Consider the following 14,291-nt stretch of genomic DNA (forward strand, 5'->3'; position numbering starts at 1 on the left):
TTTATCAGTTGAGCCTACTATTATTTATCACCCGTAACCGCTACCCGGGACACGACATACCTTACTCAACCCCAATATATAAGTATCCAAATAGTACTAAAGTGGTACAAAAGTGGTGACCCGACTCGGTTTTATTAGCGGTTATTTTGCACGGGTAGCAACACGTAACGACTCACACATTGGAATTTAAAATGGCTCAACCAGAGGTGTCAGTTTCCGGCGTGTCTGTATCGGCGAGAATTCCTGAATTTTGGACGGATTTGCCGCGACACTGGTTCATACAGGCGGAGGCAGTGCTACACCCGCAGAAGATGTCTGACGAGGCAAAATTTCAGTTTGTCATATCGAAATTAGGAAAAGACGTTATACAACAAGTGACAGACATATTAGTCAAACAGCCGGAAAATGGTAAATATGATACATTAAAAACAAGATTACTTGACATTTATGAGGAGTCAGAAAATAGAAAGGTACAAAAATTGATATCTGAAATGGAGCTTGGCGACCAGAAGCCATCGCAGTTGCTGAGGAAAATGCAAGAGCTGGCAAGTGGCAAAGTTACAGATGAAACCCTTACCATCCTTTGGCAAAACCATTTGCCGGGATGGGTGAGAGGAATACTCACGGCATCAGGTTTAAGCGATATTAACGCTTTGGCCAGAATGGCAGACAAGGTGACAGAAAATGCAATGCCTATACAGGGGGTGGCCGCAGTACGGAGTGCAAGGAGTGATTCTCCAGATGTCATAGCGGAGATCCACAAGCTAGGCGAACGACTAAGAAAAATTGAAAATTCCCAGCGTAGCGGTGGGAGAAGCCGATCACGGTCACACGGCGCGCCACGTACGCGCAACACTAGCGGTAGCAGGAAGAGGACACCGGCAGATCCAGACTGGCTTTGCTACTACCACTATAAGTTTAGAGCCCGAGCACACAAATGTGTTCAACCGTGTACGTGGAAGACATCGAACCAGCCTACTGGCAGTGCGGAAAACTAGCTTCGGTCCTGTCTGCGGCGGGAGGCTGTGACCCATCGATAAATTACCGCTTGTGTATAACTGACGAAAACAGTAAATTACGGTTTTTAATAGATAGTGGGGCTAATGTGTCGGTGTTACCCCGGTGGGCAGTGCGCGAGAAAAATAGAGCGTGCGAGGACTATAGACTGTATGCCGCGAACGGTACACCTATTAAGACATTTGGGTTGCATAGTTTAGTATTAAATTTAAAGTTAAGGAGAGCATTTCGGTGGACATTTATAGTTGCTGACGTTAGACAGCCTATAATAGGAGCCGATTTTTTAACTAAGTATAAGTTAGTGGTAGATTTTAGTAAACGGAAACTAGTGGATCAGGTAACAAATTTTAATGTTATTGCTAGTATGTCACAGTGCATGGAAAGTTCAATAACTACAATTCATAATCAACACCCACATTATAGTTTGTTAGCTAAATATCCAGATTTAACTAAACCGGTATCTTTTAAGGAAGTTCCTAAGCATAGCGTTTGTCATCACATCGAGACGAACGGTCCGCCTGTTCAATGTCGAGCAAGACCGTTACCGCCAGACCGATACGCTAAGGCTAAAGAGGAATTTCGGTTAATGTGTGAAATGGGAATATGCAGACCCAGTAAAAGCGCGTGGGCAAGCCCTCTGCATATAGTGCTTAAAAAAAATGGGCAGATAAGGCCATGTGGTGACTATAGGCGCTTAAATGCTATTACTAAGCCTGATAGTTACCCTATACCCAGGTTACGCGATTTCACGTACTTACTCGCTGGTAAGAAAATTTTTTCACGGTTAGATATAAACAGAGCTTACAATTGCATACCAGTTAACGAGATGGACATTGAAAAGACGTCTGTGTCAACCCCTTTCGGGGCTTTCGAGTTCATCAGACTTCCTTTTGGCCTTCGAAATGCTGGCCAAAGTTTTCAGCGTTTTATGTGTCATAGCGTACTCCCAGACTTAGATTGTTTATTCGTGTATATAGATGATATAATAATTGCAAGTAACAACGTCGACGAGCATAGAAAACATTTAGAGGAAGTATTTAGTCGCTTAGAGAAGTTCGGTATTACTCTGAATATATCAAAGTGTTGTTTCGAACAGACAAAATTGGAGTTTTTAGGTCATGAAGTAACAACGGAAGGGATTCGTCCACTCGATGAGAAGGTGAAAGCCATCACCGAGTTTCCGAGGCCAGCTACTGTGGACCAACTCCGGAGATTTTTAGGTATGTTAAATTTCTATAGATCACACATACCAGGTGCCGCTGAAAAGCAGTCTGAGTTGGATCGCTATTTAACGAATACAAAAAAAAAAGATAAGTCAAAAATCGCTTGGACTGATTCAGCAAACGCTCAGTTTGAGCAGTGTAAACAGAGCCTAAGTGACGCCGCGACGTTAACGTATCCTGCAATAGACAAACCTTTGGCGCTTATGACGGATGCTTCAGAGTCATGCATGGGTGCGGTTCTACAGCAAAGAGAAGGTAACGTATGGAAACCTATTGCTTATTTTTCTAAAAAGTTCTCGGAAGCACAAAGGAAATATAGTACCTATGATCGAGAGTTATTAGCCATTTATTCGGCGATAGCTCACTTTCGATATATGATAGAAGGTCGTAATTTTATTGTGTATACTGACCATAGACCTCTAATTTATGTTTTTTCAAAGATAGGTAGCGTGAAAGAGCTACCTAGGCGAGCTAGACAGATAATGTTCATTAGCGAATTCACTACGGACATACGCCACGTGAGCGGGTTAGATAACATAGTAGCTGACACTTTGTCCCGCGTGGAAGAAATTGTTTGTCCTACGGTCATTGATTTCACGGAACTCGCACGTGTACAAAATGATGACGAAGAGTTAAGCGAACTAAAGAAAAAAATACAATACAAAAACATCGTGATGCCAGGCACCGATAGTTGCGTTGTTTGCGAAACATCGACTAATAAGGCCCGACCATACTTACCGGAAAGTTTTAGACGTATCGCTTTCGATGCAATTCATAGTTTAAGTCACCCGGGTATTCGCGCTACCAACAAAATGGTTAGAGATAGATACTTTTGGGTAGGTATGAATAAAGATATCCGAAGATGGGCTAAGGCCTGTATCCCATGTCAACGATCTAAGATTCAAAAACATACTGTATCCGATTTAGGTACTTTCGAGAAAGTAGATCGTTTTAGTCACTTAATGATTGACATAATAGGCCCTCTCAATACATCACCCGAGGGATATAGATACTGTTTGACTATGATAGATAGAGGTACGCGTTGGCCAGAAGCTGTCCCAATTAAAGAAATCACAGCTGAAGTAGTAGCCAAAGCTCTTTATGAAAACTATATAACGCGTTTCGGAGTATTTTTTTAAGTGTACTTCCGATCAAGGTCGTTGTTTCGAGAGTAATCTTTTCAAGCAACTCATGAATCTTATGGGTATTGAAAAGATCCGCACTACCGCTTATCACCCGCAGAGTAATGGGATGATAGAACGGTGGCACAGATCTTTAAAAGCAGCACTTATGGCTAGACTGTCAACTAAAAGTTGGGTAGAAGAACTACCAACCGTTTTACTAGGTTTAAGAGCCGCTGTACGGGCAGACACTAATGTTAGTTGTGCTGAAATGGTATACGGCACAAGTATTAGGCTGCCAGGTGAATTTTATGATATAAGTAAGGATAATATTTTAGATAGCTCTAGTTATGTAAGCAAATTAAAAAGTATAATTAATGATTTAAAACCTGTTAAAAGGGTCAATAAAGACTCGAGAAAAATTTTTGTTCACCAGGATTTACACACTTGTGACAAAGTATTTATCAGGAACGACGCGGTGCGTAAGCCTCTCCAAGCGCCTTACGACGGTCCGTACCGAGTAATTAGCAGGACAGAGAAAGTTTTTAAGGTCCAATTACCCACACGTCAGGTTATAGTTTCTATAGATCGGTTGAAACCAGCTTATATTTTGGAGGAAAACGATAATCCCCAAAATACTATGTCGTCAAAAACTACGGAACCGATTTTAAAAAAGAAAGTCACAGTGTGTACGGTCCCTTATAATACCAACGGTGTAAAATGCAAAACAACGAGCAGTGGTCGCGTCAGCCGCGTACCTGCACGTTATGCTTAGTTGCATTATTGTTAATTGTTTCGTCATGTTTATAATTTTAAGAAATTAGTTGTGCAATGTTAAAGTAAAAACCATATTCTGTTTAAAGTAATTGTATTTGAAGGTGTTCTACAAAATTGTTTACATAATATTACACTTATACAAAATTTACATTGTCATTTATATGTTTAAAATTTTTTTTGTTGTTAGCTTTACAGAGTTCATTAGTTTAAGTGTAACAAGTGTATGCTCCTCGTGAAACGTTTTGTCAGCATTGTGCTTATAGTGTTAAGAATGAAACACCCCTATACTACCTATACATTGTTTTCTGTAAAAAAAAAAAAAAAAAAAGGGGGTGGAATGATGTGGTGGTCACACACACATACATTGTAAATGAAAATGCTACTTAAGCATTTTCGTAATTATGACGAAGTCAATACGGGCGGTTTGTCGCCAGTCGTTACCTAACCGTTGTAACTGATAGTCAATATAAGTGTTTTATCAGTTGAGCCTACTATTATTTATCACCCGTAACCGCTACCCGGGACACGACATACCTTACTCAACCCCAATATATAAGTATCCAAATAGTACTAAAGTGGTACAAAAATCTATTTAAATATTCAAAAGAAAATAAAAGTTCAAAGTAAAATACGAAACCAGACCTTTTTTAGCAGTAAAAGTTTTGGATCCTTTGGTAGGAAAAATCGACGGATACAAGAAAAATTTTCTCATTACTTTTCTCCTAATGGAACGCAGAATTCAGTGTGCGAGTGTGCGCGAGCCGCTACGGACGTAGCGCCTGTAACCTCGTAGACATCCCGAAGAGCTACGAAACGCTACAAAGTTTACGAATTTTTGATACAAGTTCTGTAAAATAACTGGGAATTGATAACAATTCAAAATTAATTTTAAAGTGTTAATATTAAAAAAAAAAGTTTAAAACTTTTTGTTACAACATGTAAAAATAGTAAATAATTTTACTTTTCTTCTTTAAATTTGAATACTTACTACTTAATTACGATAATGTTCTAACCGTTCTAACGCACTATTAGAATAAATTAAAAATTTAATAAAAAATAAAAATACAGTTCTGAATAATTTCATACTTATTGAGTAGATAGTATTTGGCTAACAAAATTTTCACAAAACCAAAATTAAAACATAAAATATTTGTTTTTTTGTGATAAAACTTTCTGCTCTTACGATAATGACAAGATTTGAATATTAATACAAATATTTTTAAGAAATAACATATAACGATGTGATGTTCATATTTTGATATAGTATAAAACTATAAACATAATTTATAATAGATTGGATTTAATTAATAACTAGCAGTGTTAACTAGCGGTTTCGCCAGCTTTAGGAGAAATAAAGTGTATTGAAAAATCGCAACATACGTAAGATTATCAGACCATGTGTGTTTTCATCCGTGTTGTTCTCATCTTGTACTAATATGGGAATAAAATAGAGTGTAAGTTACTAACTGAAAATGCAGCTTTCCATAGATGAAAGATAAAAACAAAAAAAAAAAACAAAATTTTTAACAACAATAACAACAATTAAAATAATAACAACAATAAAAATAATAACAACAATTTTGATAACATTAGTGTGGACAATGATCTAAAGAAAAAAAAAATGGAGGAGTTCCTACGTGTTAACGAAACGTCCTATCATTTTTACTCTCGCTGCACCAACCTCAGTGCGTTCGACTGCAGCGAGCAAGAGATGCTGTGGTGCATGATGGGTCCGCGCCGCCTGCCGCTCGCGCGCATCGTGCCCATCACCGCCTGCCTGCTGCTCATCTTCGCCACCGGGGTCGTGGGCAATGTGGCCGTGTGCGTGGTCATTGTGCGCCACCCCGCCATGCGCACTGACACCAACTACTACCTGTTCAGCTTGGCGTTGAGCGACTTGTTGCTGCTGTTGTTTGGTGAGTGTAAGTTTTTCTTTTTTTATTCTTTACAAGTTAGCCCTTGACTACGATCTTACCTGATGGTAAGTGATGATGCAGTCTAAGATGAAAGCGGGCTAACTTGTTCGGTGGAGGATGAAAATCCACACCCCTTTCGGTTTCTACACGGCATCGTACCGGAACGCTAAATCGCTTGGCGGTACGTCTTTGCCGGTAGGGTGGTAACTAGCCACGGCCGAAGCTTCCCACCAGCTAGACCAGGACCAATTAAGAAAATCTAAATCGGCCCAGCCGGGGATCGAACCCAGGACCTCCGTTTTGTAAATCCACCGCGCGTACCACTGCGCCACGGAGGCCGTCAAATTTATTATTTACTAGCAGATGCCCGCGACTTCGTCCGCGTGAAATTCGATGTACATTTTCGAACCCTTCGCCCCTTCTATTTACATTTTCGATTTTTTTATATATGAAAAATACAAAATCATAACCCCTATACAATAAAGTGCGCGTTTTAACCTAAGCCACGGTCGGAGGCCCTATTACAAAACCCCGGCCGAAGGCCGGTGTAGAATAAAGTGCCCGGCCGAAGGTCGCGCGTTTTTTTTCGCTTGGGTAAAATGCCCAGCCATAGCCACGGTCGGTAGTCCCATCATAAGCCCCCGGCCGAAGTTTTTTGTGCTTGGGTAAAATGCCTAGCCTTAGCCACAGTCGGAGGCCCTATTACAAAACCCCGGCCGAAGGCCGGTGTAGAATAAAGTGCCCGGCCGAAGGTCGCGCGTTTTTTTTCGCTTGGGTAAAATGCCCAGCCATAGCCACGGTCGGAAGTCCCATCATAATCCCCCGGCCGAAGATTTTTGTGCATCGGTAAAATGCCCAGCCGTAGCCACGATCAGAGGCCATATTACAAACCCCCGGCCGAAGGTCGCACGTTCCGTTTTTTGTGCTTGGGTAAAATGCCCAACCTTAGCCACGGTCAGAGGCCACATCACAAACCCCCGGCCGAAGGCCGGTGCACAACAAAGTGCGCGGCCGAAGGCCGCGCGTTCCGTTTTTTGGGTATAATGCCCAACTTTAGCCACGTTCGGAGGCCCCATCACAAACTCCCGGCCGAAGGCCGGGCTACTAAACAGTGCGCGGCCGAAGGCCGCGCGTTCCGTTTTATGTGCATCGGTAAAATGCCCAGCCGTAGCCACGATCCATATCACAAACCCCCGGCCGAAGGCCGCGCTTCTTTTTTGCTTGGGTAAAATACCCAGCCGTAGTCACGGTCGAAGGCTGTATCATAAACTCCCGGCCGAAGGCCGGGCTACAATACAGTGCGCGGCCGAAGGCCGCCCGTTCCGTTTTTGTGCTTGGGTAAAATACCCAGCCGTAACCACGGTCGGAGGCTGTATCACAAACTCCCGGCCGAAGGCCGGGCCACAATACAGTGCGCGGCCGAAGGCTACGCGTTCCGTTTTTCGTGCTTAGGTAAAATGCCCAGCCGTAGTCACGGTCGAAGGCTGTATCATAAACTCCCGGCCGAAGACCTGGCTACAATACAGTGCGCGAAGGCTCTATTACAAACTCCCGGCCGGAGGCCGGGCTACAATACGGTGAGCGGCCGAAGGCCGCGAGTTCCGTTTTCTGTGTATCGGAAAAATGCCCAGCCGTAGCCACGATCAGAGGCCATATTACAAATCCCCGGCCGAAGGCCGCGCTTTTTTTTGTTTGGATAAAATACCCAGCCGTAGTCACGGTCGAAGGCTGTATCATAAACTCCCGAACGAAGGCCGGGCCACAATACAGTGCGCGGCCGAAGGCTACGCGTTCCGTTTTTCGTGCTTGGGTAAAATGCCCAGCCGTAGTCACGGTCGAAGGCTGTATCATAAACTACAATACGGCTACAATACGGTGAGCGGCCGAAGGCCGCGCGTTCCGTTTTCTGTGCATCGAAAAAATGCCCAGCCGTAGCCACGATCAAAGGCCATATTACAAACCCCCGGCCGAAGGCTGCGATTTTTTTTTGCTTGGGTAAAATACCCAGCCGTAGTCAAGGTCGAAGGCTGTATCATATCATACACTACCGGCCGAAGGCCACGCGTTCCATTTTTTGTGTTTGGGTAAAATGCCCAGCCGTAGTTACGGTCGAAGGCTGTATCACAAACTCCCGGCCGAAGGCCGGGCTACAATACGGTGCGCGGCCGAAAGCCACGCGTTCCGTTTTTTGTGCATCGGAAAAATGCCCAGCCGTAGCCACGATCAGAGGCCATATTACATGCATCGGACGGGACGGGACGGACAGACAAATAATCGAAAAAAAATGGTTTTGAATTCAGTATCGATTGTATAATGCCCTATGATATTTTTTTTTTAAATTAATCAAAAAGTTCTGTAATTTGACCTGTTACAGTTTCATTATAAGTATAGAGTATAGATAAGTATTTAATAGCTATTGCGCCAAATTCGTGCTCTTTTTATAGTAATAAATCTTGCATAACATTATACGATAAAAAAGTAGACAATGTGACTATTTAAACACAAAAAGGATATTTCAGTTTGAACTTCAACTTTTAAGTAGTTCCTGAGATTAGTTTCGCGCGTTCAACCAAATAAACGAACAAATTGATCAGTTGAGTATAGAATATGTGCCTCAATATCGATATTACACAGTTTTAGTGGAAAACTCGTTTCTCCAAATAACGCCTGCGAATCAATTTGAGCAATCCAATTTTTTCAAGATAACTTTTTTCTATCTGTCCGATTTTAATGAAACAAAGCCAATATGTTGCCCTAAACTTTGCTTAATCTATTTGTGAAATCCGCGTCAAAATCCGTTCAGCAGAACCAGAGAATAGCACGAACATACAGACAGAAGGACAGACAGACAGACAGACAGACAGACAGATAGACAGACAGACAGGCAAAAAAATAAAAAAATACATTTTTGTATTCTATTGCTCATTTCTAATCGCCCTAACTTGATTTTAGTTAAATTTGGTCAAAGTACAGACACTCGATTTCTACTCTTTTATTATAGTATAGATAGATAGATATATGCTGTCGCGACATTTTTTGTAGAAAATGATGTGTGCTGCGACTGAATGACGCTGCTGTATTTGCAACCCCTTGGCCTTTTGAATAGCAATGACAATGCTTGAGGGAATTAGCAGACTGTTGGGAAGGCGCCATGTACACCTTGGGTTACATTATTGGAGTTTTAGGAAGGATCCCTAACTTTTTTTAAATAAAATATAGCCTATAGCCTTCCTCGATAAATGGGCTATCTATCACTGAAAGTATTTTTCAAATCGGACCAGTAGATCCTGAGAATAGCGCGTTCAATCAAACAAACAAACAAACAAACAAACAAACAAACTCTTCCGCTTTATAATATTAGTATAGATTTGGACCACCAACCATATCATACTAAACATATCATTTTACTTAACGTTAGCGGAGTAACGGACATCATGCTTAAAGGGTAGGTTGTAATAATATTTAGAATTAATAGTAGAAAAAAATAAAAATAAACTTACATGAAATTGCGTCAATTTAAAAAGAAGAAAAAACATAATACAAAAGAAACTGTTCAATTTGAAACTTTTATTTTTCCTTTTGTTTTTAAGTATTTGCTATATCTTTTTTTATATTATAACCAATATTACCATTGCCCTCCAACTAGTCGACAAAAACTGTGCTAGGAGTGAGTACGACAATAGACCAACGGGGCGGGGATCGAACCACCAGCCCTCGGTGATGAATCCGACCGCTCTTACCGTTGAGCTATTGAGGTATAACACTAATATTAAGAATACTAGCAGATGCCCGCGACTTCGTCCGCGTGAAATTCGATGTACATTTTCGAACCCTTCGCCCCTTCTATTTACATTTTCGATTTTTTTATATATGAAAAATACAAAATCATAACCCCTATACAATAAAGTGCGCGTTTTAACCTAAGCCACGGTCGGAGGCCCTATTACAAAACCCCGGCCGAAGGCCGGTGTAGAATAAAGTGCCCGGCCGAAGGTCGCGCGTTTTTTTTCGCTTGGGTAAAATGCCCAGCCATAGCCACGGTCGGTAGTCCCATCATAAGCCCCCGGCCGAAGTTTTTTGTGCTTGGGTAAAATGCCTAGCCTTAGCCACAGTCGGAGGCCCTATTACAAAACCCCGGCCGAAGGCCGGTGTAGAATAAAGTGCCCGGCCGAAGGTCGCGCGTTTTTTTTCGCTTGGGTAAAATGCCCAGCCATAGCCACGGTCGGAAGTCCCATCATAATCCCCCGGCCGAAGATTTTTGTGCATCGGTAAAATGCCCAGCCGTAGCCACGATCAGAGGCCATATTACAATCCCCCGGCCGAAGGTCGCACGTTCCGTTTTTTGTGCTTGGGTAAAATGCCCAACCTTAGCCACGGTCAGAGGCCACATCACAAACCCCCGGCCGAAGGCCGGTGCACAACAAAGTGCGCGGCCGAAGGCCGCGCGTTCCGTTTTTTGGGTATAATGCCCAACTTTAGCCACGTTCGGAGGCCCCATCACAAACTCCCGGCCGAAGGCCGGGCTACTAAACAGTGCGCGGCCGAAGGCCGCGCGTTCCGTTTTATGTGCATCGGTAAAATGCCCAGCCGTAGCCACGATCCATATCACAAACCCCCGGCCGAAGGCCGCGCTTCTTTTTTGCTTGGGTAAAATACCCAGCCGTAGTCACGGTCGAAGGCTGTATCATAAACTCCCGGCCGAAGGCCGGGCTACAATACAGTGCGCGGCCGAAGGCCGCCCGTTCCGTTTTTGTGCTTGGGTAAAATACCCAGCCGTAACCACGGTCGGAGGCTGTATCACAAACTCCCGGCCGAAGGCCGGGCCACAATACAGTGCGCGGCCGAAGGCTACGCGTTCCGTTTTTCGTGCTTAGGTAAAATGCCCAGCCGTAGTCACGGTCGAAGGCTGTATCATAAACTCCCGGCCGAAGACCTGGCTACAATACAGTGCGCGAAGGCTCTATTACAAACTCCCGGCCGGAGGCCGGGCTACAATACGGTGAGCGGCCGAAGGCCGCGAGTTCCGTTTTCTGTGTATCGGAAAAATGCCCAGCCGTAGCCACGATCAGAGGCCATATTACAAATCCCCGGCCGAAGGCCGCGCTTTTTTTTGTTTGGATAAAATACCCAGCCGTAGTCACGGTCGAAGGCTGTATCATAAACTCCCGAACGAAGGCCGGGCCACAATACAGTGCGCGGCCGAAGGCTACGCGTTCCGTTTTTCGTGCTTGGGTAAAATGCCCAGCCGTAGTCACGGTCGAAGGCTGTATCATAAACTACAATACGGCTACAATACGGTGAGCGGCCGAAGGCCGCGCGTTCCGTTTTCTGTGCATCGAAAAAATGCCCAGCCGTAGCCACGATCAAAGGCCATATTACAAACCCCCGGCCGAAGGCTGCGATTTTTTTTTGCTTGGGTAAAATACCCAGCCGTAGTCAAGGTCGAAGGCTGTATCATATCATACACTACCGGCCGAAGGCCACGCGTTCCATTTTTTGTGTTTGGGTAAAATGCCCAGCCGTAGTTACGGTCGAAGGCTGTATCACAAACTCCCGGCCGAAGGCCGGGCTACAATACGGTGCGCGGCCGAAAGCCACGCGTTCCGTTTTTTGTGCATCGGAAAAATGCCCAGCCGTAGCCACGATCAGAGGCCATATTACATGCATCGGACGGGACGGGACGGACAGACAAATAATCGAAAAAAAATGGTTTTGAATTCAGTATCGATTGTATAATGCCCTATGATATTTTTTTTTTAAATTAATCAAAAAGTTCTGTAATTTGACCTGTTACAGTTTCATTATAAGTATAGAGTATAGATAAGTATTTAATAGCTATTGCGCCAAATTCGTGCTCTTTTTATAGTAATAAATCTTGCATAACATTATACGATAAAAAAGTAGACAATGTGACTATTTAAACACAAAAAGGATATTTCAGTTTGAACTTCAACTTTTAAGTAGTTCCTGAGATTAGTTTCGCGCGTTCAACCAAATAAACGAACAAATTGATCAGTTGAGTATAGAATATGTGCCTCAATATCGATATTACACAGTTTTAGTGGAAAACTCGTTTCTCCAAATAACGCCTGCGAATCAATTTGAGCAATCCAATTTTTTCAAGATAACTTTTTTCTATCTGTCCGATTTTAATGAAACAAAGCCAATATGTTGCCCTAAACTTTGCTTAATCTATTTGTGAAATCCGCGTCAAAATCCGTTCAGCAGAACCAGAGAATAGCACGAACATACAGACAGAAGGACAGACAGACAGACAGACAGACAGACAGATAGACAGACAGACAGGCAAAAAAATAAAAAAATACATTTTTGTATTCTATTGCTCATTTCTAATCGCCCTAACTTGATTTTAGTTAAATTTGGTCAAAGTACAGACACTCGATTTCTACTCTTTTATTATAGTATAGATAGATAGATATATGCTGTCGCGACATTTTTTGTAGAAAATGATGTGTGCTGCGACTGAATGACGCTGCTGTATTTGCAACCCCTTGGCCTTTTGAATAGCAATGACAATGCTTGAGGGAATTAGCAGACTGTTGGGAAGGCGCCATGTACACCTTGGGTTACATTATTGGAGTTTTAGGAAGGATCCCTAACTTTTTTTAAATAAAATATAGCCTATAGCCTTCCTCGATAAATGGGCTATCTATCACTGAAAGTATTTTTCAAATCGGACCAGTAGATCCTGAGAATAGCGCGTTCAATCAAACAAACAAACAAACAAACAAACAAACAAACTCTTCCGCTTTATAATATTAGTATAGATTTATGATGATTAGGTTACAACCACAAATGAAAAAAACTAAAACTATTAATGTAGGGCGAATTATTGAACAGAGCTCTTAAAAGTATTTGTTATTTTAGATTTGAAGTTATGTATCTTGTCACAGAAGATATCGATGTATTTATCTTTCTTGGATCCCTGTAGAGTGTACATAGCCATGGCCATACACCATATTTTAAAGTTATGTAGTAGTTCACATAATGTAGGATTTTTTTTATTTATTTAGTAAATAAATAAATAAGCCTAAGCCTAGCAAACATCGGCGTGGTCTAAATGATTTCCCGCCCTAAAAGGACTATTGGTTAATATATTAATTATGTTCGTATTTTTGAACGATAAAACGACGTGTTTTTTATTTGTTGATACATGTTTCATAATTGTGACCCAATTCCATGGACCGTGTTTACGATGGGGATTGGAGCGATATATCAAACGAAAAATACCCTTCGTTTATCGTGGTACATAATATACCTTCAATCATATGACCCATTCCAATAGCTCACTACAATGCTACATCTTCCTCTTTTTTAGAGAAGAAGTAGTTCGACCTACCTATGCTGGTTGGTAACTTTAAGATGATTAACGTCTTAGTTTGACTTTATAATGATCACTCATCATCATCATATCAGCCAATGGACATCCACTGCAGGATATAGGCCCTTTGTAGGGAATACCAAACATCACGATACTGAGCCACCTGCATCTAGCGAATCCCTGCGACTCGCTTGATGTCGACAGTCCATCTGGTAGGGGGTCGACCAACACTGCGGTTACTAGTGCGGGGTCGCCATTCCAGCACTTTGGGACCCTAACGTCCATCGGCACTATTAGATAACGATAACTATCACTGTTAGATATTAATGATAATGACCCCTCCCTCCCTCTCTCCCATGTTGACACGAGGGACTCTTCCAACCTTCTAACACCGGCCTGCTACTGAGGATTTGTCTTTAGAGAGAAAAATCCAACACCACGAAGTATGACCCCGGAGTCAAACCCACGACTTCCTGATCCAAAGTTGTATAGGCTAATCACTAGACCGACGAGGCAGCTAATATAAGTGTAAGCGGAAATCCTCTTATCTATGTTGAAACTTACCCTCTAAAGATCAGTCATCCAGGATTAAATACAAAACCGTAATAAATTAGTATTCAGAATATTTGACAAGAGGCGGCACGGAATCGATTACAGTAAATCGGCTCCCAAATGCCTTAATGAATATTAACTGGTAACTGATAGGCATCGGCGGCGAAACGGAAAATAATTCATTAGAATATAGGTACAACTGATCCATTTTTATTGTATTAGGCCACAGATTAATCAATAATATACAGATGGAACGTACGGAACACGACGGTGATGTAGCCGCTCCAAATACGAAATTATCTTATTATTATACTAGTAGACGCCGGTTTCACCCGCGTAGTTG

General features: G+C 42.4%; 1 protein-coding gene across 2 annotated transcripts in view; it reads left to right on the forward strand.

Annotated features, from left to right (window-relative positions):
- Positions 1 to 5,276: 5,276 nt before the first annotated feature.
- LOC112056294 (neuropeptides capa receptor-like) overlaps positions 5,277 to 14,291 on the forward strand; it is a 44,676-nt gene continuing 35,661 nt past the window's right edge. For both annotated transcript variants that reach the window (XM_052888695.1, XM_052888696.1), the window contains exon 1: positions 5,277 to 6,054. In XM_052888695.1, coding sequence (XP_052744655.1) covers positions 5,760 to 6,054 — 295 coding nt within the window. In that variant the 5' untranslated portion in view covers positions 5,277 to 5,759. The remainder of the gene's footprint in view (positions 6,055 to 14,291) is intronic.

This window comes from Bicyclus anynana, chromosome 23, assembly GCF_947172395.1.
Source record: "Bicyclus anynana chromosome 23, ilBicAnyn1.1, whole genome shotgun sequence".
In the NCBI taxonomy this organism is placed as follows: Eukaryota; Metazoa; Arthropoda; class Insecta; order Lepidoptera; family Nymphalidae; genus Bicyclus; species Bicyclus anynana.